The sequence below is a fragment of the Zonotrichia leucophrys genome, chromosome 1A, assembly GCF_028769735.1.
Source record: "Zonotrichia leucophrys gambelii isolate GWCS_2022_RI chromosome 1A, RI_Zleu_2.0, whole genome shotgun sequence".
Lineage (NCBI taxonomy): Eukaryota > Metazoa > Chordata > Aves > Passeriformes > Passerellidae > Zonotrichia > Zonotrichia leucophrys.
In genome coordinates this window covers 3,864,880-3,892,804 of record NC_088170.1, presented here as the reverse complement: position 1 = coordinate 3,892,804, position 27,925 = coordinate 3,864,880, and the positions used below count along the sequence as shown (strand labels likewise).

The 27,925-nt window shown below is 41.8% G+C and overlaps 1 protein-coding gene across 12 annotated transcripts in view; it reads left to right on the top strand.

The window, feature by feature from the left end:
• The window catches only part of CALD1 (caldesmon 1), a 202,585-nt gene that overhangs the window by 145,681 nt on the left and 28,979 nt on the right, over positions 1-27,925 (top strand). The window contains exon 1 of one of the 12 annotated variants that reach the window (XM_064735505.1): positions 10,777-11,016. The exons of the other annotated variants lie outside the window; for them this stretch is intronic. Within the exon in view, the coding sequence (XP_064591575.1) occupies positions 10,970-11,016 (47 nt within the window). The 5' untranslated portion in view covers positions 10,777-10,969. Of the gene's footprint in view, positions 1-10,776; positions 11,017-27,925 lie in introns of those variants that run through there. 12 annotated transcript variants of the gene reach the window in all.

Here is a 27,925-nt window from a genome sequence, read left to right as displayed (position 1 = left end):
AAAGCAGGAAGAGGAAAGGATCATTTTCTTTCCTCTGCAGCTACAAGAGAGCAATTTGATCTCAGGCTTGGGTTCTTCTCACCATATTTCCTTTGGGGGCATTTGTCATCCTTCTTCAGGGGAAAAAAAGAAACACCAGGGCACGTTTGTTTCTGAGAACATCATTTGGAGGTGGCAGTCATGTGTGCTGGGTGTGTGGACTGTTATCTGGCTCTCTGGATAAATAGAGGAGAACATTTGGTGTAAAGAGGTTAAAATGGACCCACAGACAAGGGCTGGAGCACCTCTTAACTGCAAGGTGATCTGACATCAATTACAGAATTAATGGAGTTCTTGATGTGTGTTTTTGGGGATGCAGAAAGCTCTTGGGGGAGATGCTGGAACTCTGGATGCTGAGAATTTTAAACTTTCTGTGCTGAGAGGCACAGACCCTCAAGAGAACACTGCATTTGACCTGAGGCTGTGGAGAAAGCTTCCAAAACTGATTGATAACACTGGGATTATGGGTGTGCAGTTTGAATAGGAGTGTGTAATATCACAGGGTGTAAAACCTAGAGTTTAAGGTTTTAGAATATAGTAATATATATGAAGCTTAGATAGAGGTTTTAGGGCAGTGGCTGCTCCTTCTTCTTCACCTTCTCCATGGGTTTGGGTGGTATTTTGTAATTGGACAGAAAAGTCCACATTGCAGGGCATGAGGGATTAGTTATTGAGTCAAAAGTAAAAACAATTTAGGTGTAGTTCTTAATTGGATAGTTTAGCCTTAAGAGACATTGTAGGGAAAGAGAGTTAGGCATTTTGTAGCTTGTTAGTAGAATGCTGTAGAACTCACAACTTGTAGGACTGTGATATAGATAAGAAATAATAAACATTTGAGCCTGAATATGAAATATCATCCTTAGTTCTTCAATCCCGACCTTGAGAGTGGCAGAAAGGAAGTTAAAGAGTTGACACTTGGCAAGGTTTAAATGCTAAACTGTAACTTTTGAGGTGATGGGGTAGGAAAAGCTGTTCTTTGGCCCAAGCTCCCACTAGGATAGGGAGCTGAGGATGAGGGAAGGGACCATGGCCTGTTTGATGCTGGGATGCTGCCTGGCCTTTCCATGCTCCATGCAAGACTGGGCAAGGCTCTGCTCTCCCACTGCTTTAGCTGTGCTTTTAAGGAAGGATTGTGGAGCATCTGGCCCTCAGCTAGGGAGTCAGGAGGCAGGAAATGCCTTTGTGCAGCATTTGCCAGCTGTGGTTTCTGGTATGTTGGTGGGTGGGTTCTCAACATGTCCATCTTGATAAGAAAATGCCTAAAGCCAGGCCCCACTCATCCTTCATCAAAGGATCATTTTCTTTATCTCCAGTTTCAATTAAATGTGGAGTTTCTAAAAACAAAAAGGCACCCTGTTCCTCTCACAGCCACATTTAACCTCTTAAGCCTTGTTTTGTGCACCAGGAGTAACTTAGTTACAGCTGAGGATCAGGGCTTATCTTCCCAGTTCAATCAATTCCTCTTGACTTTCTCCAAAGAATTTTGTATCTCCTGAAATTCTGCATGTCATATCTTATCATAGGTGAGAAGTCTTTTTCAGGGAATATTTTAGAGGAAAAAAAACATAACAAAGTTATAATGGTTGAAAAATTGTCCCTGTTTTGTTTTTGTAAATTATAAAAATGTAAACATAAAAATAGTCTCCTGTCTAGTCAATATTATTACTCATATTTTTCCTACTAAGGAAGAATGGAGAAAGAAAACATCCCATAATTTGGTTGGGTTATTTGAGACGTATATAGTCTGGGTTTTGTGTTTTTAAGAAGTACACTTTTAAAAAATGTGTTTGGGATTCAAATGGAAGGGTGCGGACAAAGCTGGGGTTTGGAAAAAAGACTGTATTTAAGAAGAATGCATTTTAAATAATGCTGATAGGAATAAAATGCCAGCGAAGGATCTACAATTTTTTCTTTTCTGCACAGTTTCTTACACCCCCAAAATATCTACTATGAATCTTTTTTTTCAGAATTGATCCAGGCCAGCTGTTTTTGTATAATTTCTTAAGGGTTGTGGTTGTTAAGTTAAATTGCATAAAGTGATGCAGGAGCCTTTGTCCATGGTGGTGTTCAGAGAGGCAGGACCTGCTGCTGGTCCCACTGCCAAAGGGGGGACATCTCCTCTGGGAATTGCTCCAGTTTCTCCCAGCTCTCTATTTCCAACATTAAAAAAGAGCCAAGTTAAATCACAGAAATAGATGTTCGCTTACTTGTTGCCAGACCAAAATGAATTTGAATTAAACAAGTGGTTTAATGCTTCCACCCTGCTTTAAGGTTCTACCTTGGCATTTGGAGCTGAAGGGATTTTCCTACTTTCTTTGTGTTCTGAAATACTTTCTTAGCCTTAAGGGCAGAATTTCACAGCAGCTTTGGTGTAAATAAATGAACACTGAGGGAAAAGCTGCAGACTTTCCCAAAAAGAAAAAAAGAATTGGTCTCAAGTGTTAGAAGTGCTTGAATTCCTGCCAAGTTTTTGAAAATGCTTCTGATTTCTTTATTTCAGACTTTTCTGAAATGTTTATTTTAATATTTTTGAAGAGCCCTAGTGAACTAAAATATCTGGTGGCCATTTAAATGAGATATTTCTAATAATTTCCATGGAAACCTTGAAATGTCAGAAGATCTCTAGGTGCAAAGATGAGGCCCTAAGAATAGGTTTGTCTTCAGTTGCCTGTGCTATGGAATGATAGAAAAGTCACTTTCTGAACGTAAGTTTTTTAGATTGGAAGGGTAAGTTCTTGTTATAATGGCTAATTTTGGGAGGAAGTTTGTAATATTGCATATGCTTTAATCTCTCCTGAACCTCCAAATCCTCTAAGAGCCCCTGCAGGAGGACTTCCTGGAATCCTTCCCATCCCATGAGGTTTGTTCATAAAATGTGACACTCTGAAGCCATGTCTCAGGGCACAAAACACCATCAGGGCATGAAAGTATAGCCACAGCTCTAAAACTCAGACACAGCTCTAAAACTCAGGCTGCAGCTTTTGGCAGATCTTGAAGGGGAGGTTTGCCATTGGAAAAAGGAAATTATTTTTCTTTGTAGACAGTGGTTGATATTTCTCTTTGCAAACTGGACTGCTACTGACTCTTTTGATAGCTATTTTATTGAAATTTCCTTGAAGACAAGTCTGTCTGTTTTGGGGAAGGCTACATTTCTCTTAAGCCTCTTATTGACAGGTTTTTCAATTTTTTCAGTTTCTATGAGGAGCTGAGTTTAAAGGGAGGATATTGGTTAGTGGCAGGTTGCCGAGAATGCAAACCCATCCCAGCCAATGAGGGCTGACAAGGATTTCTTTTCTATTTAGTGGGGAAAAAAGGGGATTTTCCTGTTCTTTGAGGAGCAAAAGAACAGCTGGGGTTCAGAGCTTTTTTTGCAGCACACCAGAAACCCCTACAGGGTGGTGCAAGTTTAGCAAAGTTGGGAGACCCAGGAGATGAACAGGGATGCTGATCCTTGTGAGAGTGGTCAAGCCACTGGATTACAAAGATGCTGAGAGGGAAGTAATTCAGCATTTTCCAGTTGCCTTAAACACTCACAGCTGCTTTTCCTGCTATCATCTGTCACTGTAGATGGGGAGAAACCAGGGGCTAGAGAGCTGGCTCAGCCGTGTCCTGGTGGTGTCAGGTATGGCCAGAGAGCCATTTTCCAGGAGAAGCTGGGAAGCAGATATGGAGTGCCTAAAATCAGAGTTGTTCACATGGTGGTTTTATAAAGTATAACAGCTTCCAGGTACTTCAGTGTAGAAATAAGGATTAGCACTTGAGTATGCAGAGAAATACCACAGAAAAAATATAGTTGGGTCTTTTATTGCACTAAATTTGAGTAATTTAAGCTCTCAGATCATTATGCCCTTGATGCACATGCTGTGATGAACATTTATCACAGAATAAATTATAATTGGAAAAGACTTTTGAGATCAAATCCAACCTATGACCACAGTGAACTACACTGTGGTACCAAGAGCCACATCCAGCCTTTTCATACACACCTCTGGGGATGGTGACTCCACCAGCTCCCTGCATGCTGATCAGGTTTCTAATGGTCTAATCACAGAAAGGTCTCATCAGTGAAGAAATTTCTTCCAATTTTCTGTGAAGAAATTCCTCCCAATGTCCAACCTAAACCCCCCCTGGAGCAGCTTGAGACTATGTCCTGTACTATGGTGATTCAATTTTAATTTCTTGGTGCCCTTTTGTGTCTATTACCACGCAATAAATCACTTTTTTCTTCTTTTGAAAGCTGCAAGGCCTGGATGGGGCAGGGCCCCAGCAGAGCAGGCGGAGAGGAATTCTGTGTGCAGGGAGAACTCTGCTCCATGGGCCAGGTGCAGTGGGGTTTGCATTTTTTCCTTTTCCCACTGCTTTCCTCTAAAATCTTAGAGGTGAGCCATGGCTGGAGGCAAGAATCCAGCCTTGATGGAGCACCGTCATGATCTGATAGGACAGGACTTGTGGAAGTGTTCAGCCCCTACCCTTTGTTGCTTTCAAGAGGGAAATCCTTTTAGATTGTACAGATGAGACTTGGAAGAGTTCATATTTAGGTTTCCCTAAAATGAAAAGAAAGGAAAGAAATCTTTTTTGTGTGTGTGGTTTTGTTTTGGTCTCCTTCAAGAAAGGCAAACTGTTGGAAAAAGAGGTGTTGGATGTATCCTGTTTCTTGAGTAGTCCATGGAGTGTTGCACATCTAATACCATTTAATGTCCTGTTTGGTTCCTCCCTGGAGGAAGCTAGCAAGGCTTGCTGTACAGGGAGAGTAAGTTGGATGTTGCTAGCTCATCTTGGAAACTAAAAATGGGTTGGGATGGGAGTGCTAAGGAGATTTATCAGACAGGAGCTGTGTCTCAAACTCAGTGTGGAGATGAATGTGCTGCAGGAACCTCTGCAGTGAGCCATGGAAGGAAGGAGCAACAGAGACAGTTCAGATCCACCCTCTGCCAGTTTGCTAAAGTAGATTTGAATGAAACTGAATGTACAACTAGCTCCTAATTTCCAAAGCGTTTTTGTGTGGGTTTAGCAATCTGATTCCTGTCAAACCCAATGACTGTCATATTGACGCAAATACCAGGCAATATTTAGAAAATTTAGGAAAGGTATTTTGCCAAGCAAGAGAAAAAGACCCAACCCCTCTCTTTTAACGTGCATTCCTGTAGGAATCTGAAATACAGAAGAAAGGGGAAAAGCATACTGAAGTGTTGACCATTCTAACAGAAATCATACTGTACTGGTCTTTTTTTGGAATTTTTTTTAAGTTTTCTGCTGGCTGGAGGCTTTTGAAGGAAAGAAAAGAAAAGACTCATCTTCTGTCTTGAATTAACTTAGTTAATGATTAACAGAGCAGTGCAGTATGTGTGGTGCCTTTTAATTAAATCAGAAGAGACATGATTTGGACAAGATTTTAGTTTCACTTTGAAAGTTATTAAATAAACTGACACTGTTTGCTCTCCAAAAGTTCCTGGGAGCATCCGGTTAGCTGGTAATCCCTGTGCAGCCAGCGAAATAAAGCTGCTCCTAAAACACCTAAGGGCCAGCACCAGATATTAAAAATGACTGGTCCAGTCAGACAGGGTTGCATAACTGAGCATTAACCAACATGGAGCAGGGGCCTGGGCTGAGGATCCACTTTCAGTTGAGGGATAAAAAAGGTCCAAACTGAGTGTTCCTGGTCAAGTTTGCATTCTGAATACCTCTGAGCTGTTCAAGTGGCATAAACTGTTGAACAGTTGGTACCTTTGGTGGAGTTTGGATGGCTTTTGCTGGGTGAGTTTATGGGGTTGTTTGTGAAGGGAGATCCTGACTGGAGCTTGGATGTCGCTTACCAGTATAATTCAGAGTATCGTAAGACAGGAGCTTTTGGTACAGGAAGGTCCCCATAAATTGGCCCAGCAGGAAAAGCTCTTCTCCTCCCAGAGCTGTGTGCATGTGTGCACACATTGATATAAAACTCTCCCAGCAGTGAAGGATCAAGCCCAAAGCCTGGGCTCAGCCCCTGGCTTCAGACTGGACCAAGGCACTGGATGCTCTTGCTGGCGTGTGGTGGCACTCAGGGGTGAACAGATCCAACATTTCACACTCTGAGCTTGCTGTTGTTTACTGATCTGTCTGCTCAGGAGCTGTGGCTGAGGCCTCCACCCATGCCCTCTCAGCAGTAAAATCAAGGCAGGGCCTGTTTTGCCTGGAGATGCATCCATCATCTGTGTTTGTATCACACCTGCCGCATTGTGGCTCCTTCTGGCTTTTGTGGACAAGCTTGAAGTGAATAGTTGACTTTGCAGCATGCCTCCAATATTTTAAAAACAACAATCTCATATTAAAACTTGTTGTTGAAATTACCTATTGCCAGGAACAATGGGGGCAAAGAGAGCTTACATCTACATTATTGGCAGCTTTATGCAGCTTTCTGTTGTGTGGGCTCTGCAAGCATTATCCTACATGGCCGTGAGCAGAAGTGCTTCAAGTCTGGGCTTTGAGTGTTATCCTTCACACTGGTAAAGCTGAAATTTATTAATAGCCATTGTGATTCAGGTATAAATGAGAAACAGCAAATATTAAAGTTTGAAAGCCAAAATAATTGATTGTTTTTTATTGCTGTGAGAACTGCCATGTGTCCCTGAAATGCATAAAACAGAAAAGAATGGGCATGGAATTGAGTGGGGAGAGAAATGGGCTCCTGCTCAGAGCAGGAGGGCACCAGAGCCTGTCCCTCACCTGTGGCAGTGCCAGGGCATAGGGAGAAGTGATAAAGCCTTTGTGATTGCTTCCCTCTCACACTTCCCTCCATTCCAGTTGTCTGGTGACCAGAAATTATCTGTATCCTGGTGGTTACATGGAGACTGTTGTTTGGATCTCCATGTTTATTTGGAAGCAGTGAAAACATGACATAAAACAAAAGCTGTGCTTTGGTGGACATGGTGTCTCACACCCAGGAAATATGATGCTGCTTTATTTCTGGATTTCCCCATAAGTGACTGATAGAGAATGCAAACACCAGCAAATATGGTTTTCTATTCGAGTTTCAATTTACAGTGATAGCTCTTCTTGGAATTTGATTTTAACACTTGTCTTGGAGTTTGTTTTGTTTATTGTTACAGCCATACATGCAGTCAGTAACTTTTCCATGTGAGAAGCAGGAAAATATTACCTCAAAAACTGAGAACAGTCAGAGAAAATTGAATTCTCTTCCAAAATCCATCCTGTCTCAGCAAAGCAGGCATCAGATAGGATTGAGTGCTGCATGGGCTCTCTATGGGTCTTTTCTGGAGCTCCATATTTTGAAAGTGTTTATAATTGTGGGCTGCAGGCTCTTGCATTCTAATGTACAAGGCTTGTGCTCCCAATCCTGCAGAACCTGTCTATGCAAATATTTCTGCTTTCTGATAAGACATTTGCTACCTGAAAATGTGTCAGTGTGAACATGCAAATTCTGCTTGTGTGTGCCTCCATGATTTGCACATGCAGATGCCCAAACCTACATATTTCAATTTGGGTATATCTTTTAATACATAAATCCACATACGTAGCTGGGTAATCACAGGTTTCATTGGACACATTAAATTTTTTGACACTGCTGCTTTTTATAGGCACCCAAGTAGTTATAAATATGGGATGGACTTAAAGAATGAAGGGAAGAATGGATATCATAGCTGTAGCATGGATTCTTAGTCCTGAATCCTGAAAGAGCTTGGAAAACTAATGACTAGGAAATGGCAGAATCTCCTTCACTTGGGATATTTACAGCTTGACTTGGAAAAAAAAAATATATAGTAAGAGACAGCTCAGCATTATTTGGTGACAAAGAACATAATCTTGTTTTTATAAGTGCTCAAGAGATACACTCCAAGAGCTCATGTATGAGCTGCCAGACTTTACCTTCAGCATGTGATTTAATACACAAAGTGTTGTTCATCTGTGAAATAAATTCCCTGCTCACATGCCAGTGTCCTAGAAGGAAATCTCCAAGGATGGTGAATGCAGATGCTTTTTGCCCTGTGAGATGCATCCACCGAGTTCCCTGCAGTGAACTCTATTGGGGCATTTCAGAACAGACCTTAAAAAAACCAGAAGAGTTTGTCTGCTCCATGAGAACATGAAAGAAACTGTGGCATCTTTCATTTTCCCAGGGAGGGAACAGTTAAAAATATTCTTCAAATAAGGAGCAGATGTTAATGTCATTAGAATGGATTTTCATAAAAAACATTTTTTCTCTTGCAAAATGCCAGTAGCTCTGCAAATTTTTCTGCAAGTCTGCCTGCTTCTTTCAGACTTGTGGCACAGAAAAGGGGCAGTGCAGGGAGAGCTATTTACAGTCTATGAAACCAATCAGGTGTGTTTCTCTAAGTTTCCTGTTTTAAAATTGCCTCAACATGGACCAAACAGCTAAAGAAAGATGAAGGTATTTGAATAACAGGACAAGAACAGTGAGCATCACAGAGAATTCCCTGTTGGCAAATAGGTACAGAGAGGAATAAGCTACATATGGAAAGTAATGGTCTGGACGTGTGCCTCTGTCAGGTTCTAAATTCACTGTCATTTCAAAAGAAACAAAGGTTCACAGGCTTTTTTGATCAACTCACTGAAAACTCTGCCTTGCCTGCAGGAATGGTTAAAGTAAAAATAACAAAATATTAAGTGGCTCTCTGGATGACCTCTGGACATTCTTATTGTTAGTATGAGTAGACATTGGAACCTCCCAGTAATAATTTCCTTTTTGGAAAGCTCTCATGTCTCCTTCCTCCTCCTCATTTCACTGCTTTTAATGTTCAGAAAATAGGAAGGGCCCTGTAGTTCCTTTCCTTGCTGCAATAGATGACCTTACACTCTGCTGGAGCCACTTGCCTTGAGTTCATTGGCATGAATGACACCTCACAAGTGCTCCAGTGTGGTTAGCATTTGTTTGCTCCAGTTTTTTTCCTCTTTCTAGTGTCTTCCTTGGGGGTTTTGGTGTCCTAGATCTCTGAAGCATCAGGACATACAAGGAATGCAGGTTGAGACACGTCTCCTGCCCCATCAGTTTTTGTGCTTTAGGTGCCCATGTGAATTTTTGAGATTATCTGGGAGGTGATTTGCCTCTTCCTGCTCCATATGCAAGATCTTCACCTCAGGGCCACAGTGTACTGAAAGTATCCCTCTTGGTTAAGGTGCTGAAGTAAACAACAAACATTTGGCTTCCAAATAATTAGGAGATTATGAAGGGCAAGGATCTATAGCTGCTTCAGATCCTGCTTTTCCAAGGGGTTGCAAGCGTGGCACAATATGTTTCAGCTTCTTTCAGGGGAGCCAGTTCTGCTGTAAGCTTAGGGAGCTGCTGGATTCACACCCAGCTGAATTCACAGAATTACCAGGTTGGAAGAGACTTTCAAGATCATTGAGTCCAGCCCATGCCCTAACATCACCTCAGCTAGACAATGGCACCAAGTGCCACATCCAGTCTTTGTTAAACACACCCAGGGATGGTGACTCCACTGCTTTCCAGGCAGCCATTCCAGAACTTTATCATCCTTTCCATAAAAACTTTTTCCCAATAATCCAACCTATATTTCCCCTGAAGCAGTTTGAGACTGTGACCTCTGGTTCTGTCAGTGCTGCTATGTATAAAGCACAGGATTGTGACCTTTTCACAAAGAATCTATCTCATTAAAAGTGGAGAGAGAGTTTTTGGGAGGAAAAAAGATGCAGAGAAGGCAGATGGGACATAAGCAGAGCTTAAATTAATATCAGTGTCCCGAGCAAAGTGCAGCTGTTGGATTGTGGAAAGCTCTGAGGAAAGAGGAGTCAGGGTTGCTGCTCCCCTGGCTGTGCATTGTCCATGGCTCTGTGCAGAGGGTGGCCTGGGTGTCACCCCAAGGTGAGAGTGCCACCTGCTGAACCCCATGTTCCTCCCCACAGACAGGAGAGCTCACAGCAGAGATTTACCTTTGGGGTGCTGATCCATCCACACCCAGTCTGGTAATTTATGAGAGGTAATAAGATCACAGCCTGGGGTGGAGGAGCTGCAGGACTGACTGCACTGTGAGTGGTTCCAGTTTGCTCACATTTCTGGGCTTTGAGGGAAAGGGGTATGACAGCCAGACTGAAACTGGTAACTGATGGTGTCTCCATTTAAATCTATTTTCATTTATATTTCCTGCCCTGCTCACTGCATTACATGGAAGGACACTGAGGACAGACAGTCTGCTAGGCTGAGTTCAGCTCCAGCCCTGGTTTTAATCCTGTTGTTAAACAAAAGATGGTTTTACCTTGACTGCAAGTTGAGCTTGCAGCACCTCCTCACCTCCTTGGATTTGTTTGTGTTTAGAAATCACCCTCAGTCTTGAGCTATCTGATCCAGCCTGACCTTTCACGAGTTAGACTGGATGCAAGTGCCTGCACAATGCCTAGGCAGTGATTTACTATCAAAAGGGAGCACTGCTCCCTGGACCATTATTTTATATCTGGGTGCTCTCATCTCTCAGCAGGCTGGAATGTGACTTTCCTGTGAGCAAGCTCTTGTAAAAACACCTCTGTGCAGTGCTGAGGCTGCTTGGATGAGCTGCCTGAACAGAATCCCTTCTTGTGAAAGCTGAATGGGAAGCAAGGGTTTGTCAGGCAGCTTGAGCAGCTGAGGAATCTGCAGGAATTTCTGTAACTGGGGGCCCAGAAATGAGGAGGAGGATCTATTAGAGAGAATACAGTAAAAAAAATAATCATAGGATCAGAGAGCAGAGGGGAGGGGGATATGAGAGAGATAATGAGCTTGACAACAGGCAAATACAGAGTGTCATTCCAGGAGCTGCAGGACCAACCAAATGGTTAACCTGTGGGCTGGAAAGAGCATCCAATGAGCCTCACATGCCTGAAAGGATAATGGCATTTTTATTATCTCATTCCACGCCCTGATCATCCGTCCATTTGCTCCCTGGAGCTGCCAGCAGCTTGCACTGATTCATCCTCTGCAGACATGATCAGCAGATCACACTGCAGGCAGAACTTGTCCAGCCTTTCCAAGTGAGTGGCCAGTTTGTTATATCTGTATGGATTCAGCCTTTTGGTGCTGGGGTGGTGCAAATGGCAAGGGGAACAGAACAGCTGGGAAGCTGGCTGAACTGGGAAATAAGCAACAGATTGGTTTACTTTGCTTCTTTTTTGCTATATTGTGCTCTGTTGTCTAAATTCTTTGTATTCATGAATTTCTCTTACCTGGATTGCAGAATTCAAATTGTTCAGTGGTAGAAGGATATGTTGGGAGAACTGGCTGCTAACTGGAGTTCTGTTGGTGGGAAGTTTGCGGGAGTTTCATAGTTAGTGTGAAAGCTTTCACATAACTCAGATTGCTTAATTCACTGAGTAAATAAAGTCCTCGTGGCACATTCATGCCTGAATGTGGAAGGAAAAGCAGGAGGAGAAAATCAATTAGCCTGTGTAATATTGCCAGTAATATAATCTGCTTTATTCTGTCCTGTATTGTTTTGTTGGTCTGCTTTATGAGTTGATGGGTAGGAAACAGGGCACTGCTATGTTTCTAAATTGCTGTGATTTATATAAGGGTTTGGTTTAAAGCTTGGGAAAGGTTTTGAAGAGCAACTGGGATTTCTATGCCTGTTTTTTAGAGTTTCCAGCATGAAATCCTGTGCTCTTGGAGGGAGAGGGAGCTCAGGAAACTCAGCCCCTCCAAGAAGTCCCTTCCAGGAATCTGAAATCCTTCCTTGTGATTTCAGAAACTGGGTAATAAATAATAATTTAACTAAGGGCATGTCAGATGACATTTTTTTGTGTGGTGTTCTGTGGTGAAACACAGCCACAAGCCGCAGTAGCCAGCCCTCCCATAGTTCTGTCTGGGAACAGGGAGCAGCCATGGGGGAGCGCCAATTTCTCTGCACTCAGTGCAAGGGGAAAGGGCAAAGCAGGTGAGATTTGGACACTTTAGGGATTATATAAGTGATGAAAGCATTACCTTGTGATACCTGATGTGAGGAGCTGGTCCTGAGTGCAGGCTGGACCTGTGAGGTGACCTTGAGATCCTTTCTAGTCTGTGCTGGACCTGGTTTAATGAGGTGTGAGGGTCTGGCTGTTTTGTTTAAAATACTGGGGACCACTGGATATCCTTGCTGGGAGATATTCTCCTCCAGTCCCTTTTGGGCAGGTGAGGGAACCAGCAGTGTGCTGCCTTTATACTTGACATCTCTGATGTGTTGGGGGAGTAAAAGCTGGGAGCAAAGCCTTAGCTTGAGTGTGAAGTGAGTTCACTAAAATCAGTGAAATTCCACCTTAGTGAAAACAATCCTTTTCTCTTGAACTAGGGGTATCTACTGTAATGATTTTTTTGCTGTATTTGAGAGTTCTGGGTCCTGTAACAGCTTCTAATGAAAGCAGACACACCTTGAAAACCAGACATGGGTTTCTTTTGTCAAGACTCACAGTAGCATGCTTGGGGAAGAAAAGCAAAGTTCTCTTTGGCAAGGACTCCGAAGAAAAATCAAATATGTGGCCAGAACTTGGAAACTGATTTATTCCCTTGTAACAAACATCTCCATGACCTCAGGCCAAAAGAAGGAAGACACCTTTAGCATTACCCACAAAGGTTTCTTCAAAGCATTGCTCAGAGAAATAAATACATGATGAAATACTGCCCTTCCCAGGCTGAGGCATAACGTAATCATTCCAAGGGCTCATGTCTTCTCATTGCAGGGGAAAAGAAAAGGAGTATTAAAATCCTTATAAGTTCACTCTCTGGAGACTCTCCAGGGAAAAGGAGGAGGCTGTTATTGCATTATTTTGAATGAGGTACAATGTGATTGTTAACTTCTTGCAAATGTCCTCTAATGGCCCCTCTATATGATCATTTCATCTGCGTCGTTTAAAGATATTTTCTGTGCTTTCAGTGGACTTGTGGTATTTGTAGAAAATTCTGTAATTGCTAAATAGCTGAATATAATCCTGTTAGCATTTGATACACTAGAAATTAAAAGCAGAAGCTCTCAGTGGAGCCAAGAAATTCTGGTTGGCCTGAAAACATGAAGTCTGTTTAATGAATGTATAGGGATTGGCTTGGCTCGCTGTGCTGGACACTAAAGTGTTTACTGTGCAAGTTCCTAGAGAAAACAGAAGTTCTCTTTGCCAACAGGTAGAATATTTTCTTCCAGCAAATGATAACTTCTGTTCAAACTTCAGTTTGGTTGTTGGAAGCTCAGTTTTTTGCAGAATTTTCTTTGTATTGTAGGTTATCTTTTCTGTATCTTGGCTGGATGCTCAAGGCTGATATCCCTAATTTTTTAGGAGAAGAGAGAGGTTTGAGAGGACTCCTCCACAGATAGCAGTGGTGCTGGTGGCACTGTGTTATCTGGTTAATTCTGCTCCAAAAACTGATGCTGTTAATTTTCATCTGAAGCTTTCTTCTTCTTCTTCTGGTCTCTTTTGACCATGCTCTTCATCCCTGTTCCTCAGTGGGCAAAGGCCTGGATCCTTAATTTGTAAAAGCCTTTTTACACTGCTGAGGTAATACAAGAAGGACATAACTACAGACAAGATATATGAAGATGTTTGCCCAGAGTGAGGTTATTTTCCTGGAAGCAAAGAATTCCAGTCTCAATTTCTGAAAGTGGCTCTTCCCCAGCAGGGACAAGTCTACACAAAGAACTGAAACGTTTTTGAGTGGGAATTTCTGTGACAGAGAAAGGACAGGTCTATAGGGAAACATCTGAAATTTTTGAGCCTGCTTGCCTCAGTGAAAGATGTTGTTTTCAGCATAAGAAAAGCTCTCAGGAGCACAAAGCTGAAGTGGAGATTGGAACATGCACCTCAGTCTTAGTTCAAAGCTAAAGTTTTGTCAGAGAACAAGTGACTTGGAAGAGTTTTATGAAAATTCTGAGCTAAATTCTCTACCCTGTGCAAGCCTTGGTTCAGGCCAGGAACTTGCTATGAATCCAAATGCCTCAAATGAGCTGTGAGAACTGCTTCTGATGAAAGGTAAATTTAGTAAAACCTAGGAAATATGGGAGAGTTTTGGCCGGAACTCTTTCAGAATGGTTCAGAGCAGAGCTGGTTATGAGTTCGTGTCAGGTTTCTGAAATTGGCTTTGTCTAAATTAAAATAATAGGAAATACTTTATTTTTAAATTTTTTTTCTACACTTTCTACATAAGAAATTAGTGAGTTGCACCTTTGCTCTTTTTGTAACTAAAGAATACTGATTTTTAAAAATATTTTGATTCCAATTCACATACCTTTCAAAGAGAAAAGTAAAAGGAAAAAAAAACTTACATGGAAGATTTGCTTTCTTGTTCCAGGCTGAATTAAAAAAAAAAGAAAAAACCAGCCCTGAACATTTTCCATATCACTTCACTCTGACAAGGGTTTTTGCTTCTGCTTCAGCAAAACTAGAAAATTCATTGTTAGTGCAGATCTTTAATCCAGATAGCTCCTCCACAGCCACACTGTTGGCATAGGTGTTCAACCAGTGGTGGATGGGGGTGGTAGAGCTTTATCCTGCTTCTTCATACCCCTGCCTTCCCCCTTCCTGCCAAACCTGCACTGCCTATCCACCCTCTTCCCAATTCAGAGTAAAACAGGAAAAACTCAGGGAAATTCTCTGCTGATTAATTTAGGCCCTCTTTGCTTCTCAGTTCATATATATGTACATATTTCCATATAAAGCAGATGAAGTCAATTATGTCCAGTAAATTAAATCCAATGCTGAAAAATGCAACCAAGAAAAACTCTTCCATCAGTCATTGAAATAATTGAAACACAGAGGCTCAACTTACTATAACTTTTCACTCTATCCAGATTTTACTTGGTTAAAAAACCCCAAAACATTTGAAAAACTCTTTCTTGCACTATTTTCATGTACTGACTATTTGATTTATGTTTTGGGATGTGGAAGCTCTTAAATGTGGTGAAAAAGTCTCCTTGAGTTCAGTAAGGCAGCTTGCATGTGTAAGTGGCTGCAGAGCCAAGTTTATAATTATATATCTGTATATATGTTAGCCTTCATACATTTATCCATTCCAATTTTAATTCTCCATTTCATAAAATCTATGATCAAATTTTGGAGCCCAAGCTAAGCTGATGCTGTCCTTTTTAATTTAGGACTCAGCCCTTTTATTCTCCTTCTGTGCTTTCCTTTTATTCGCTACTTTCTTTTTGTGCTGATGTGCAGCACATATTGTTAAAGGCACTTATTAGAGCCGGAATTTTACAGCATGGAGACTGTCCTAATAAGGGAAAAAAACAGCCCTTTATTGGTGAGGTAAGAGAAATCAGGCAGTGGATGATTTTTTTTTGCTGATTGAGAGGGATAAGGTGCGGTTTGGCAGGTACCGCATTGGTTTGGCATTTGCTGACACGGTTCCTCTTTTCTGCAGCTCAAATCCTCTGCAGAGCAGGCAGGGAGGGCTTCCCCCGCTCCCCCTTCTGCCTTGCCCTCCCCTTTTCCTTCTCCTTTTCACAAGTGCTCAGCTGCTGCTGTGCAGTCTCACCCTGACACTCAAGCTGGATGTGGTAACGAGGCATTTTTGTGAGTCCAGCAGTGCAATGCTGTAATCACCTTTTTGGGGAACAGCAAGCACTCTGGAAAACTGTTTTCCATGTGGGTTTCTTTTTTTACCTCTAAAGCATTTAAGCAGTTTGTGAAGCTGTCAGAAAAATCACACTGTACTCCAAAGTATTTCAATGCAATTTCTCTCTTCTCCAAAACCCACTATTGAAGTAAAGTACTAGCTACAAGATTTAGCTGATGGCTCATCTGTTTTTTCCTTCCAATTGCTTTGGATGTGCATATTGAATTCCAGAGATGAGCAGCACATCCCGGGCTTAAGTACAGGCTTCACATCTGAACTCAATGCATTTCCTTGACTTTTAGCCTGAATTATGGTGAACAAAGTTTCAAATGAGGGCAGAAGCTGGAGTTTTGGGGTTTTTGTTCCTCAGTTTCTGTTTATCTCCTGGAAAAAGAATACTAAGCCAAGTATAGGCTCTGCCTAAATTCACTTTGTGCTGCATCAGGAGACTGAAACTGATGTAAAGTGGCTGCCCCCTTTCCGCCTGGTGCTCTGATGTGTTTCTTTGATTGTAGGAGGAATAATGGTTAACTTAATCACTAATACCCAGTTTTCTCTGTCACTCTCTTGCTTATTTTCTTCTGAATACTGTACATTTGCTGGCATCACTTGTGAAGCAGTTTTTTTCCTCTGCTCCCCACCATGGTAATCCTAGAGTACATATCCTGTCATAATTCAGGTTAGCTTACTGTATGGAAAGGATGTGAAAGATAAATGGATGATAATAAAGCAGAAAAGGAAAATAAACAGCTTTATTAGCAGGGGTTGGAGGTACCAGTTCACATTAAGCAAAACATACAGATACACTATTAGGTGTGGGCTACTCCCAAAAGCTTAATAAACAAAATTTGGGGGAGGGGGAATTGGTAGGGTTTGGGGGTTTTTTTGCAAGATGCCTGTTTGTATTCAGACCCTTCCTTAGCCAGCATTTCTCTTGAAGATCAGGGACTTGGCTAACTTTGTCTTCTTTTTTAATTCCCATCCATCACTTTTCCACATTCCTTGACTAAGCAACAGTGAGAAATATTCAGTTTCTCATGAGCAAGCCTGGCTCCAGCAGAACCTGGCCTCTCAACTGGAGAGGAATAACTCTCTGCAAGAAGTTTCACTCTGAACTCTGACTCTTTCAGATCACTTTCAATCTGCTTTATACCTCTCTTTAGCAGGATCTCGTCCTGCTGCAAGTCCTTGAGGCAAATGTTGCTGTATTACAGAACAAAAAAATAAAATATGATTCTGGCTCCAGAAGCAGAACATTATTGAGAAAGATCTCCTAAATGGTGTGCTATGTATTTTAAAAAGAAATGAGAAAACAATTCCTAGAGAAGCCATCCATGTGCATTTATTTTTCTTCCCACGATTCTTCTGGAAATGCAGAGCCCTGTCCTAGAGGTGTGTCCTTGAGACCAATGCACTTGACAGTACAGGATGTAAAATTCTGGCTTCTGTTTGGTTTGCTGAAGCCAAATTGCCCACAGGCCTTTTTAAGCATAAAAAGATATTACATGTTTCTGAACAGGAGGTTTTTCGGCTTGCCAGATTCCATCTGCAGTTCGTTCAGCACTGGAGTTGCTGCGGTGTGATTACAGAAATACCTTTTAACATCACAACTGTTGCTGTCCTGGCTCCTTCCTTACCATGGGTTTTTGTTGTTTGGGGTTTTTTTTGGTTGTTTTGAGTTTGTTTTGGGTTTGGTTTTGTTTGTTTGTACTTCTGTTGTTGTACCTGATTTAATGGAGTTTGTGACTCAGTGATGTGTGCTACCATCATCACTCATTGACATGGCCATGGTGGAACCTGTGCAGTCTCTTGGGTCATTTCAGGTTGTTCCTGCCTTTCCAGCTCCTGTGTGCTGCAGTGACATTCTCCATTGTCATGTTTCCTTTCCCCCCTTTTTTTATTTTCCCCTTTCAGTCATCTTTTGATAGTGTGTTATTTGATTATTTTGCAAAGCCCAATGGAAATGTGTTCCAACCTTACTGTATTCTCTTGTACACTGATGTCTGTAAAAGAAGAATTCTATTTTTAAATTAGGGTGTATATTCTGTGTAACACTCATCTTTCCTCTGTGAAGCCTGAGGTTTTTTGTAGGATTCTGTTTGTCCTGCAAGAGGAAAATCACTGGCATGTGCTCTGGGTGTGTAAGATGGTGTTGTGCATCTTGGCCTTAGTCATCTCCCTCCTCCTGGAACAGGAGTGGTCAGACACATCATGTCAGCAGTTTTCTTTCTCAGGATTGCAGAAAGCCCAAAAGCCTCATTAGCAGAGGCCACATCTGTTTCCAAAACCTGCTAAATTTTTACTTTGCTTAGAAAGATGAAGTTTGAGGATTAATTTTCTCCTTGCTCCTCTGCTAAATTTACCATAAAGGCTGTAGCAAAGCAGTTTTGTTGTTCTCTGAAAACATAACTTTTACTCAAGGCTTAGGAAACTCACAAAGCTCTCTTGACTTTGTAGCAGAGCTATCTTGGTGTTCCCATAGTCCTTATCTATATGGCTGTGAAATCTTCCCAATGACTGCATGTGCTTTAGTGATAATTTGCAGCCCATTCAGCTGAGAACAAATATTCCTTTCTTGCATCTCTAAGAGCTGCATTTGGTCCTTTGGCATTTTGGAAAAGCCATGGGGTTAATTACTTACCTGAATTCCTGGATTCTTCTCTGTCTTTCACAGAGTGTCTCCCACCCAGCTCCCAGTTTATTGCCCCTGAACAATTTTGGGTGGTGGTATTTTGATCAAATGTCCAGAAAACCTGTCTGTGTGTGATTATGGCTATGCACCAACACTGGCAGTGTGTCTCTTCCTCATCTTGAGCTGGCAGAAACACCCCAAAGTGCATCCAAGAGCACCTCATTGGCAGAATTAAGATAGCTTGAATTAAGAATTAATTAAGAATTAAAATAGCTTGAATTTAGAGCAGTCTTAGAGTATTGCTGATCCCTAGACCTTTTTGTTACCTTGTAGCTGCTAAAGGTTATCTGCTTCAGATAGATAATGACCATATTCTTGTTTACTCAGTAATCTCAGTTGAAATTTGGTAACATTTCAACTTGAAATGTTGAATTCCTACTCTATTCTGTGTGAGTAGGAATTCAAATTCTCTTACACTTCTCCTAATTCTTTGCTGTGCCAGGTATTTGTCATTTTACGTGGCCAAATCCTCGCTTTGCAAATGTTGAACTTTCTCAAAAGTATATTAAATGTGAATTTTCTGTCCAATGCTTGGGGTTTGGCCCCTCCCAGTGCCTTTCAGGCTGCATGACTTAAATTCAGTGAGAACTTTTATCAAAGGACAGATGGAATTGCACCTCCCTTGCAATGGCCTTGATGTGTGTCTGTGAATGGCTACAGTGGATTGCTGGGAGGAAAATGCTTGGATGAGCAGTGCCTGGCTGGATCAAGTGCAAGGCCTGCTCTCTGGTGTTATTTCTGGGATCCATCTGCTGTGCAAATGTGGCAGAAGTCTCAGTGACACCCCAAAACACTCTGGCTTGCAGTCCAGGTGAGAAGGGAGAAGTTTTGACTTTGAATCAAGACCAAGTCCTGCAAGAGTTGGTATTGGAAGGGTTGGCTGGAATTCAGGTCAGTCCCATCTCTCCTGTAGGAGCAAAGAGGGAGCACTGAGAGCTGTGGAAATGCACAGAAGCATTCCCATGTGACTTCCTGCAGTTTCTCTAGGACTAAAACCTCTCTGGTTTTTCTCATTCCATCAGCTTTTGGGAGTCCTGCCTCACCAAGTCCTGCTGAGCTTCCTGTACCTGTAGAAGCTTGAGAAGCAGAAGGGTGTGGCAGCAGGCCGCACCTTGTTTCCACTCCTTGTTTCCCAATGATGATCCCATTTCTTTTATACTTTCAGGCATTTAAGTGTATTTAAATTCAAAACCAAGTGTTCCGAAAGGTTCCACACTGTGTTGAGCCCTGCTGACCCCTGTGAAAAATCTGAGGTGCTTTTGCAGTGACAAGGCCACAAGATCCCCTGGGCTAAACTTGCTTTTGGCCCTTACTTTCCTATTTCCCAGCAGGCACACCTCTTTTTTAAAAATGTAGACTACTTGTGGGATCTCAGGATCTGAGTCCTGGGATGCCGGGCCCCCGAGACCACCCTTGGGGGGCCCGGGAGTCCTGGAATGTTGCCAGAAGTGTCTGGTGGCAGGACTTTGACCCTACACGGGAGACGACACCTTTATGAAGATAAGAGGACTTCACCGGGGTGAATGGCGAAAAGATTAGCTAATTAGAGGGTGAGACACAGGGTTTAGGATTTATGTACAGGGGGGTTTGGAGGAGTAAGATGGAGGAATTGGGGTGTGTCCTGTCCTCCTTCTTCTTCCTCTTCTCCTCCATCTTCTTTGGCCACGGTGGCACCTTTGGATTGGTTATTAGTGAGAGTACACCGAGTTATAAGAATAGATGGTATTGGGGAAAAATGATAAATATTGTACACGTAACAAAGGGTATAAAGATACGTGGCTGCCCGGGAGGGCAGACAGTGTGCCCATGGCTGGCTGCTGAGCAGATCTCTGTTCGGCTGAAAGAACATCTTTTAGATAAACAATTAATAAACATAAAAACCGAAAGAAGAACTGAAGCCTCTTCTCGTCCTTCGATACGCGGGCTGCCCCAAGGCCACCCCGGGCCTTTTCAGGCCCCTCAAACAGCCGAGATAAACCGGACAACTACTGACTTGGAAATACCTTGGAAATGAGCAACAGAAGGCTTTATTTAAAATGTGGAGGAGAGACAGGCCATCACTTGGTCAGAGAGAGCTCAGGGGAGCATGTCTCTGTTCAGTATGCCAGAAAAAGGCATCTCAGGGTAATTCTGTCACTGACATGATCAGAACATGGGTATCCTGATAATATCTATCTCAGGAAGATTTCTGTCAGAGCAGCAGTGGAAGTCAGCACAGTGCAGCTGTTGGGGATGGGACTGGGAGGAAGGAGCCCACATACCCACAACAACTCCCTTCAGAAATTGCTTGAAGAGCTTCTTGGAGCTTCAACAGGTTTTTGGAGCAGGTGTGAAATAGTGCAGCCAAAAGAAAACCAAATCTGCTGTGTTTAGACTAGAAGTAGTACATTCATCTATAGATCTGTTTTTCCATTCCATAAACTGGCATTATAACAGCCATGGTACTCATCACACAGAAGTCACAAGGGCTGCAAGGATTGCTTAATATTTGTAAAACATGTTGAGATCTTTTGATGGAAAGAATTTAACCAGTGCCAGGAACTAGTATAATAACAAGGGGGAAATAGCCATCAGTCTGCATGCACTTCTGGAATCTAATGGATTATACCAGAAGCCTTGGCTTAAACATCTGTGGGTTTGTACATTTAATGATGAATTTCTTGACTGTCCTCTCTGTAAAAATGTCAGTTGAATCTGTTAGACAGCTTTGCCTCTTGGTGATGGAAACTGGTGGCAATCATGGCTTGTCTCCTCTCACCTTTGGGATCAGATCCTCTTTTGGCAGCCCTTGCAGTCTATTCCTAGTGCTTGTATTGCTTTCTTATCACAGCATTTCTTTGCTGTCCTTCTTGTCTTGTTGCCCACCTGTGTAAAGCATTTTGCAACTGACTGGCTATTGAAACTATTGCTGTTACTGACTGGGTTCCTGTGTGGAGCTGCTGTCCCAGAATGAAACTGAAATTATCAGCAGCAGCGCCAACAAAGATGCCATAATAACTGCAGTGGTTAGAAATCACACTGAATATTGTACCCTGTCCCTATATCTCCACAGGGCAGTTTCTCTGTGTTAGGTGCCTCTTTACAGCTGCCTATGTCCCTTTGGAAGTCTCCAGGCTGAGGGCACTTTTAGGGCAAGCAAATTGTTATTTTCTAGTGATTCCTGGTTTTTTATCTGGACCCTTCTGTGAGCAGCTTATAAATGGTGGATAATTTGCTAGTGAGTCTTTTAAATGGAAGAGGTTTTTGTTGGATGCTAGAGTTCTGTTGTCCCTCTCCCCCCTTTTAAAAAAACAGTGGCTTTTGGATTTGTATTTGCAGTGTGATTAATCAGCTCTCATGAGCTCAGCCAGCTTTCCAGACAGAATCTCCAGTACTGAGCTTGGTAATTGCTTAGAGTAACATCTCTGGAATAAGGATTCCAGTGCAGCAATATGAGAAGAACAAGCACATCTAAGGGAAAACTAATTGAAAGGATAAAGGCAGGATATTTTATTGTGTTTGTGTGGGTGTAGTTACAATGGCTGCATTTCAAACCTCCAGCTGTTTAATTTGCACAGTGCTGTTATACGATGTCTGCAAATTGTTGTACCATTAGTGTGCTGTTCAAAGTGCTGTACGTGACCCTGCAGATGTGTACAGACCTGTTTTATGGAAGGGTTCTTTACCTTTCATGGAGGTGAAAGACACATCAGGATTAGCTTTCACAGGGATTCATGGAATGTGTCTGCCCCTAATCCTGTTAGCAAATGACGGGATCTGCACTAATAATTCCTCTGCTGCCTCACTGAAAGTGTCTCCTAATCACCTTGGCTGTTGACAAGTAGGCTTCTTAAACACCTCAGAAAGAAAGAGATGCTTGCCCATGCTAAAAGCAAACAGCCATGAATTTTCCTTGAAACAAAATCCACACCTGCACAGCATCCGTGAGTTGTGTGCGTGGGGAATCAGTACCAGAAAATGTTGAGACATCTGATTTTCATTAATATTTTTTTTTCCATTCACCACATGCTGCAGCACTGGATGTATTTGTAATGCCATATTTCCCCTCAAGTGGTTTATTTCAGTTAGCATAAGGGTTCACAGTCTGCTCTGTTTTGGTGCATGTTCTGGCCTTGCGTTTTGTCTGCTATCCTGTTTGTGGCCTTTATTTCAATAGTCTGCTGTGCTATGTTCAGGCTGTGTCCTTCTAGTGCATATTTTGTGCTGGGAAGAGTGGATAAAAAAAGATTATTCTATTATTATCTGAGGAATTATCTGGTAAAAGTATTTTTCCAGACTCCCTGTACATGCCTTGTACTTTGCTGGCCAGCACAGTGTTTGCTGTATTTCTGAAAGCTGCAGCAGACATCCTTGGGGACCTGCCTGGCTCTGAGCAATAGTCATTTAATGACAATCTCTAGTCCCCAGAGCAGTTTTGATGCTTCACAGAGACCAGACTAATGCTAACACTCATACCTTCAATGGAGCAAGTAACAGAAATGCTGTGTCCTGGCTGTTTGTAGGTGTTTCAGACCACAGAACACTTCGGAGGTTACTGAGTGATGTATAACCTGGGTAGTCACAACCTGCTGTGTTACAGTTTCCCTTCCATCAGTCATGGTTATGGTTTTCCAGGCCCTGGACAGCCCTCTGGAGCTGGCTGGGTGTTGGTGAAGCCACTTGCCCTGTCCTTGCTATTCCTGGAAGGATCTATTTCCCTTTTCCCTGTTCTCCCAGTATTTCTCTATCGATGTTCTCCATCCCCCACTGCAGGGATGGAGGCTCCTCATCCATTTGCTCTGGTCTGTCTCCTCTCTCTGTCCACAGTCCAGGGACATTTCTTGTTCCTGTGCTACAGACCTAGCCTTCTATTCCTGCTTCCACATTCCTCCTTCCTGCCCCACTTAGTACCTCTGTCCCAAATCCAGCATGAATTTCAGGGTCAGCCCTAAATCAGAGACCTCTGGTTTGGGTATGAAGCCATCCACAACCTGATCCACCCCAGGCATGGCAGCATTTCAGTGACAGATGTAAAAACTCCTTCCAGGGTGGCACCAGCACTACTGGTGGGCATTGTCCTTGATATCAATCCACGAGTGCAAAAGGCAATTCTGCTCAGAAATTTGTCCTCTCTGAAAACCAAAGCCTTGTTCCATCTCCACTTTCACAAATCTCTTGTTTTATCAGGGTGGATGGTGAATGAATATATGCTGGAAGTTGATTGTGAGTAGATTGGGCAGGGTGATGGAGGGTTAGGGTGTGTGACTGAGATTGTTTTGGATATTAATGTTTCTTTCCTCAAATAAGTGATTCTCTGAGTTAACTTTGTTAATCTTTGCCCTTACGTGATATTCAGTGGAGCAAGAGCAGGTTGAAATTAAAGCTTTGTGGGTACGAGACCTTATCTTCATGGTCCTGCATTTCCCTTTAAAATACAGCACTCTTAAAATGCAGCAATCCTGTTGATCTTTGTGGAGGAAATGAAGTGGAATTGTTGGTTTGTTAAGAGGCCCTTTATTTCCTAGAGTGCTGCATTAAAGAAGCCTCCAAAGCTGGTAAACAGGGTAAAAGTAGATGAGCAGATGAAATTGAAGGCTGGGTTTCCAGATCAGGAATTCATACATGATTTATTCTAAATTCAGTTTGTGCTTTCCTGAATCATCAGTTTGTTCTTTGCTAATTTCTGAGGATGCAGCTTTGAAATAAAAAACAAAACAAAAAGACCACACCAGAAACATTTTTTTTTAAAGTTGAAACGACATCTTTTCAAAAAACATTGCGTGCTGCAGCTACTGGGCTAAACTGCACATTGAGTTAGGTCTTGATTTTGGATGCAATTTGACATATAAAATTGCCTTGAAAGCCATATTAAATATAGCAGCCCAAAACCACAAGAAAGAAAACTTCTTATTTGTCTTTGTAGAAATTGTGGATTGTGCATTCTAGGGCAAATCCTGTAAAGCCTGACTTATGCCTCAGCTAGGCAAGATGCCCATTGTTCTCAAGTCATGTGCCTGAAATATTACTTACTGGGTAAGGCTGTGGCATAAATTATTTTGGATTTTATATGCAATAAAGCACTAAAAGCTGGAGGTGGTGGCAGCAAGCAATTTGCTCCAGAGTCAACAAATACCACATTAACCACAGTGGTATGCACACTGATTGGGATTTGCTCCCACTTTTTCCACGTTTGGAAAAGCAAACTTGTTTTGTACACTTTTTTTTCATGTTTGCATATGCCAGGGAAACAGAGATCTGGGTGAACTCCACCAAGCTTCAAGGAAAACAGTAAAAAATTATCAGGTAGAAGGCCAATTACTGTTTTCTGCTTTTTTTTTCTTTTTTCTTTTTTTTTTCCATGTGAAACTTCTGAATTAGAACAGATTGGATACACTGCTCTGCTCACTGGCAGGTCAATGCCATGTCTATTGTTATGCAGTAAAACTGCAGAGCATTAGGCTCCACATATTGAGAGAATTATGTGCTTCTCCCTGGTACATTTCCAGCAAGCACTTTTATCTAAATATAATATACGTTGGAGGCAAATTTGACATTGTTTCGGTAGCAGAAGGGTTTTACCCTTCATGTTTGCAGCCCTGTGCTGGATTTATGCTGAGGTGCTCAGAGGCAATTTACCAGAGCTATGTGGCTGTGGTTGCAGAATCTGCTTGCATTTCATATTATGAAACAGATCATCAGTTTTAAGCCATGAGGAAAGGGAGGAAAAAAAGAAAAAAGAAAAATAGGCTGGTGCATGAGTCATTCTGCCTTTGTGCAGAGAGATGCTGTGGTGGTACAGATGGATCTAACTGCAAGGCCTAGGTTTAGGGCTAGAGTCTAAAACCAAAGGGAGTCTGCTGTTATGAGTAGGGAAAAGGAAAAGAGACAGGGCATGGGAAATCTTGGACATCTACAAAACTGAAATTTGCATTTTCAATGGAATGCAGTAATTTGGGAAGCCAGGGACTTTCCTGGAGGCTTCAGCAGCATCCCCAGCAAAGAAACCAAATCTCTGGATGGTTTTGGCATTCATTATTTGATAATCACCAAGGATTTTTGTTGTCCCTATGGAGTCCTTTTTCCTTGTGGTTTCTACTTTGCATGCCACTTTTTATCCTTCATTCTTCAATGTGGATGGCTTGCACCTTAGATTTCAGAATCAAACTATTAGAGGGATGAATGCATCTACTCTTTACTTACCTGTTTAAAAATCCAAATATCAAAAACATCAAAAAGAAAAACACCAACAACAAAAAAATTCACAAACTGAACCTCTCAGAAGACCTTTTCTTTCCCATGCTTAACTGTTTTGTCATGTAAACAAAATAACAACCTCCCAGCCAACTCCTTAACCAAAGTAAATAATCCAAAGGTTTTGCTCAGCTGAAACAAAAAAAGTGCTGTTAAAATGACCAAAAGTTTTAGCCTTTAGGTATTTTAGATCAAGGCTTAAGGTAGAAGAAATGCTTCTAAAAGTATGGTAGAAAATTAAGGTTGCCAGGTCTGACAGAAAAAATATTCTTCTGAAAACATATTTGATAAGAAAAAACCAATAGTCCTTGAAATTTTTGGAGCTATGAAAAAGAAGAAAGTGTATTAGGAGCACAGTATGAAAATTAAGTGAATATGAGAACAAAATACACTGAAAGGTGCATCTGTGTCTGTTTTGGCCCAAGAACTGTGGGCATATCTGGGTAATTTACCTACTCAGAAGAACAGACTGTGTACTTGTGGAGAATGGATGGATAAACAAAGTAAAAATATTTCTGAGACAGAGATAAATTGTGGGCAAAATGAGAAACATGTAGTGTTTGTAAATGGAAGGCTGTAGTGTTTAAGTCCAACATGTTCCACTATATAATCTAGTCTAACTTTCTATACATAAGTGTTAGTGGAATTTCCCCAAGCTATCTACAATGAACCCAAAAATCAGTATTCTTTTGTAGTATAACTTCCAAAAAGGCATCCATCTTAATGCAGAGATGCAAGAGATGGATGTTCCATCATTTCTTGTGTGTGTAATTATCCTCACTGTTTGAAACATGTGCTTAATTTCCAGTTTTAATTTGTCTGGGTTTCATTCCCAGCCATTGGTTAATTTTATCCACTTGTCTCTCCTACATTCAATGTAGAAAAAAAAATGGTGCATGTCAAATTGAGAAATATGTGAAAAATATGGGTGTTAATAGCATCATTCACGCACAACATTGGACTGAGAACTGTGGTGGTATGTCTGCATATCTCCACCATAATCTCCTGTTTTCACTCACTACATCTTTTTGAAGCATGAACATTTTGGACTGAAATTCTGCTCATTCCCCCATAAAAAAATGAATCTTCTTGAGCAGGTCTGAGCAGAATGCTGGCAGCTCTCACTGAGTGATGGAGGAATGATTAGGAAAAATAGTTTTCCCCACAACTTCCCCCCACCATTCAGCACATTTTTAGTTATGACTTGAATAAAGTGCAGCTGAGATTGACACGCAGAGTCTGAAAGAGACAGGCACAGCCCTCTGTGGAAGCATGTGCCCTTGTTATGGTTTTATTTTTTATTTTGAGGTGAAGATTGATCTGTTGTTTATATTCAGGTTTTGAAGCGTCCCTATCATAACACAAATTAGGCAAACAATAAAAAGACTAAAAACATATTTTATCATAAATAAAACGGGACTGAATGTCAACAGTGACACAAAGAGCTCTCCCCAGTGGGTTTTTTAACAAAGTCCATCCTCACCCCACCCATCCTTTCAGGAAGAGCCTGGGTAAATAGAAAGACTTTCTAAGAGCACAGAAGGCCAACAAATTCAGCTTTTATGGGCTGAGTCTGGCAGTGAAATCTGTCATAGAGGACATTTTACTGACATCCTTCATCTGACATAAATTTGGAGCCACAAATCAGCAGATATCACCTCAGCTGCCGTGGTCCTACATAATAAAGGGCAGAGGTCTTAGAAGTAGGTTAGGTAGCAAGCTGGAGGTGCAGCAGTTTGGTACAGGATGGATGATCTCATTTCTTGGGGTGGACCACAGGCAAAATCAATCTGTAGTACATGTAAAAGCTCCAGGATAACAAAGCAGTGTGGGAAAGAGCTTGCTGAATAGGTGCAATTGTGTCTAATTGAGTCCCTGTGGTGAGGGCACTGCTGAGAGGATGCAAGGTGGTTCTGTAGGCATAAAAACCAGACTGACATTTGAGTAAACCATGGAGGGAAGAAGAGGCAGATATGAACTGCTTAAAAATCTTAAAGGCTTTTGTTCTGTTTGGAATTTTTTCATGTATTTCTGACTCTTGAAATGGAGTCAGAGTTCAGATCCACAGCAATTCTTTCTCCCTGCCTCCTCTAGAATGGAGTAGTGGGATCCAGCTCAAATTAGGCAGGTTTTTTCTACTCCTGTGAAAAATGAATAAAAGAATTTAAGTTCATCAAGTTTATTTTTGACTCACTGAGGGCAGATTGTGCTACAAATTATAAGGTTTCTCTTTAATCAGAATGCACACTCTTTAGAATGGGGACCAGAATTTGCCCAATCTTCATAAATTGCCTAGTGTAGAAGCCCATGATCTTGATCAGGAGATTTCAGTGCTGTCATAATTCAGAAAATAATAATAATGTACTAGTACTGAGCAAGGAACTCCAAACCCCAAGTGCCTTAGATAATGCTCGGGCTGATTTGAGGTTTCAAGTGGA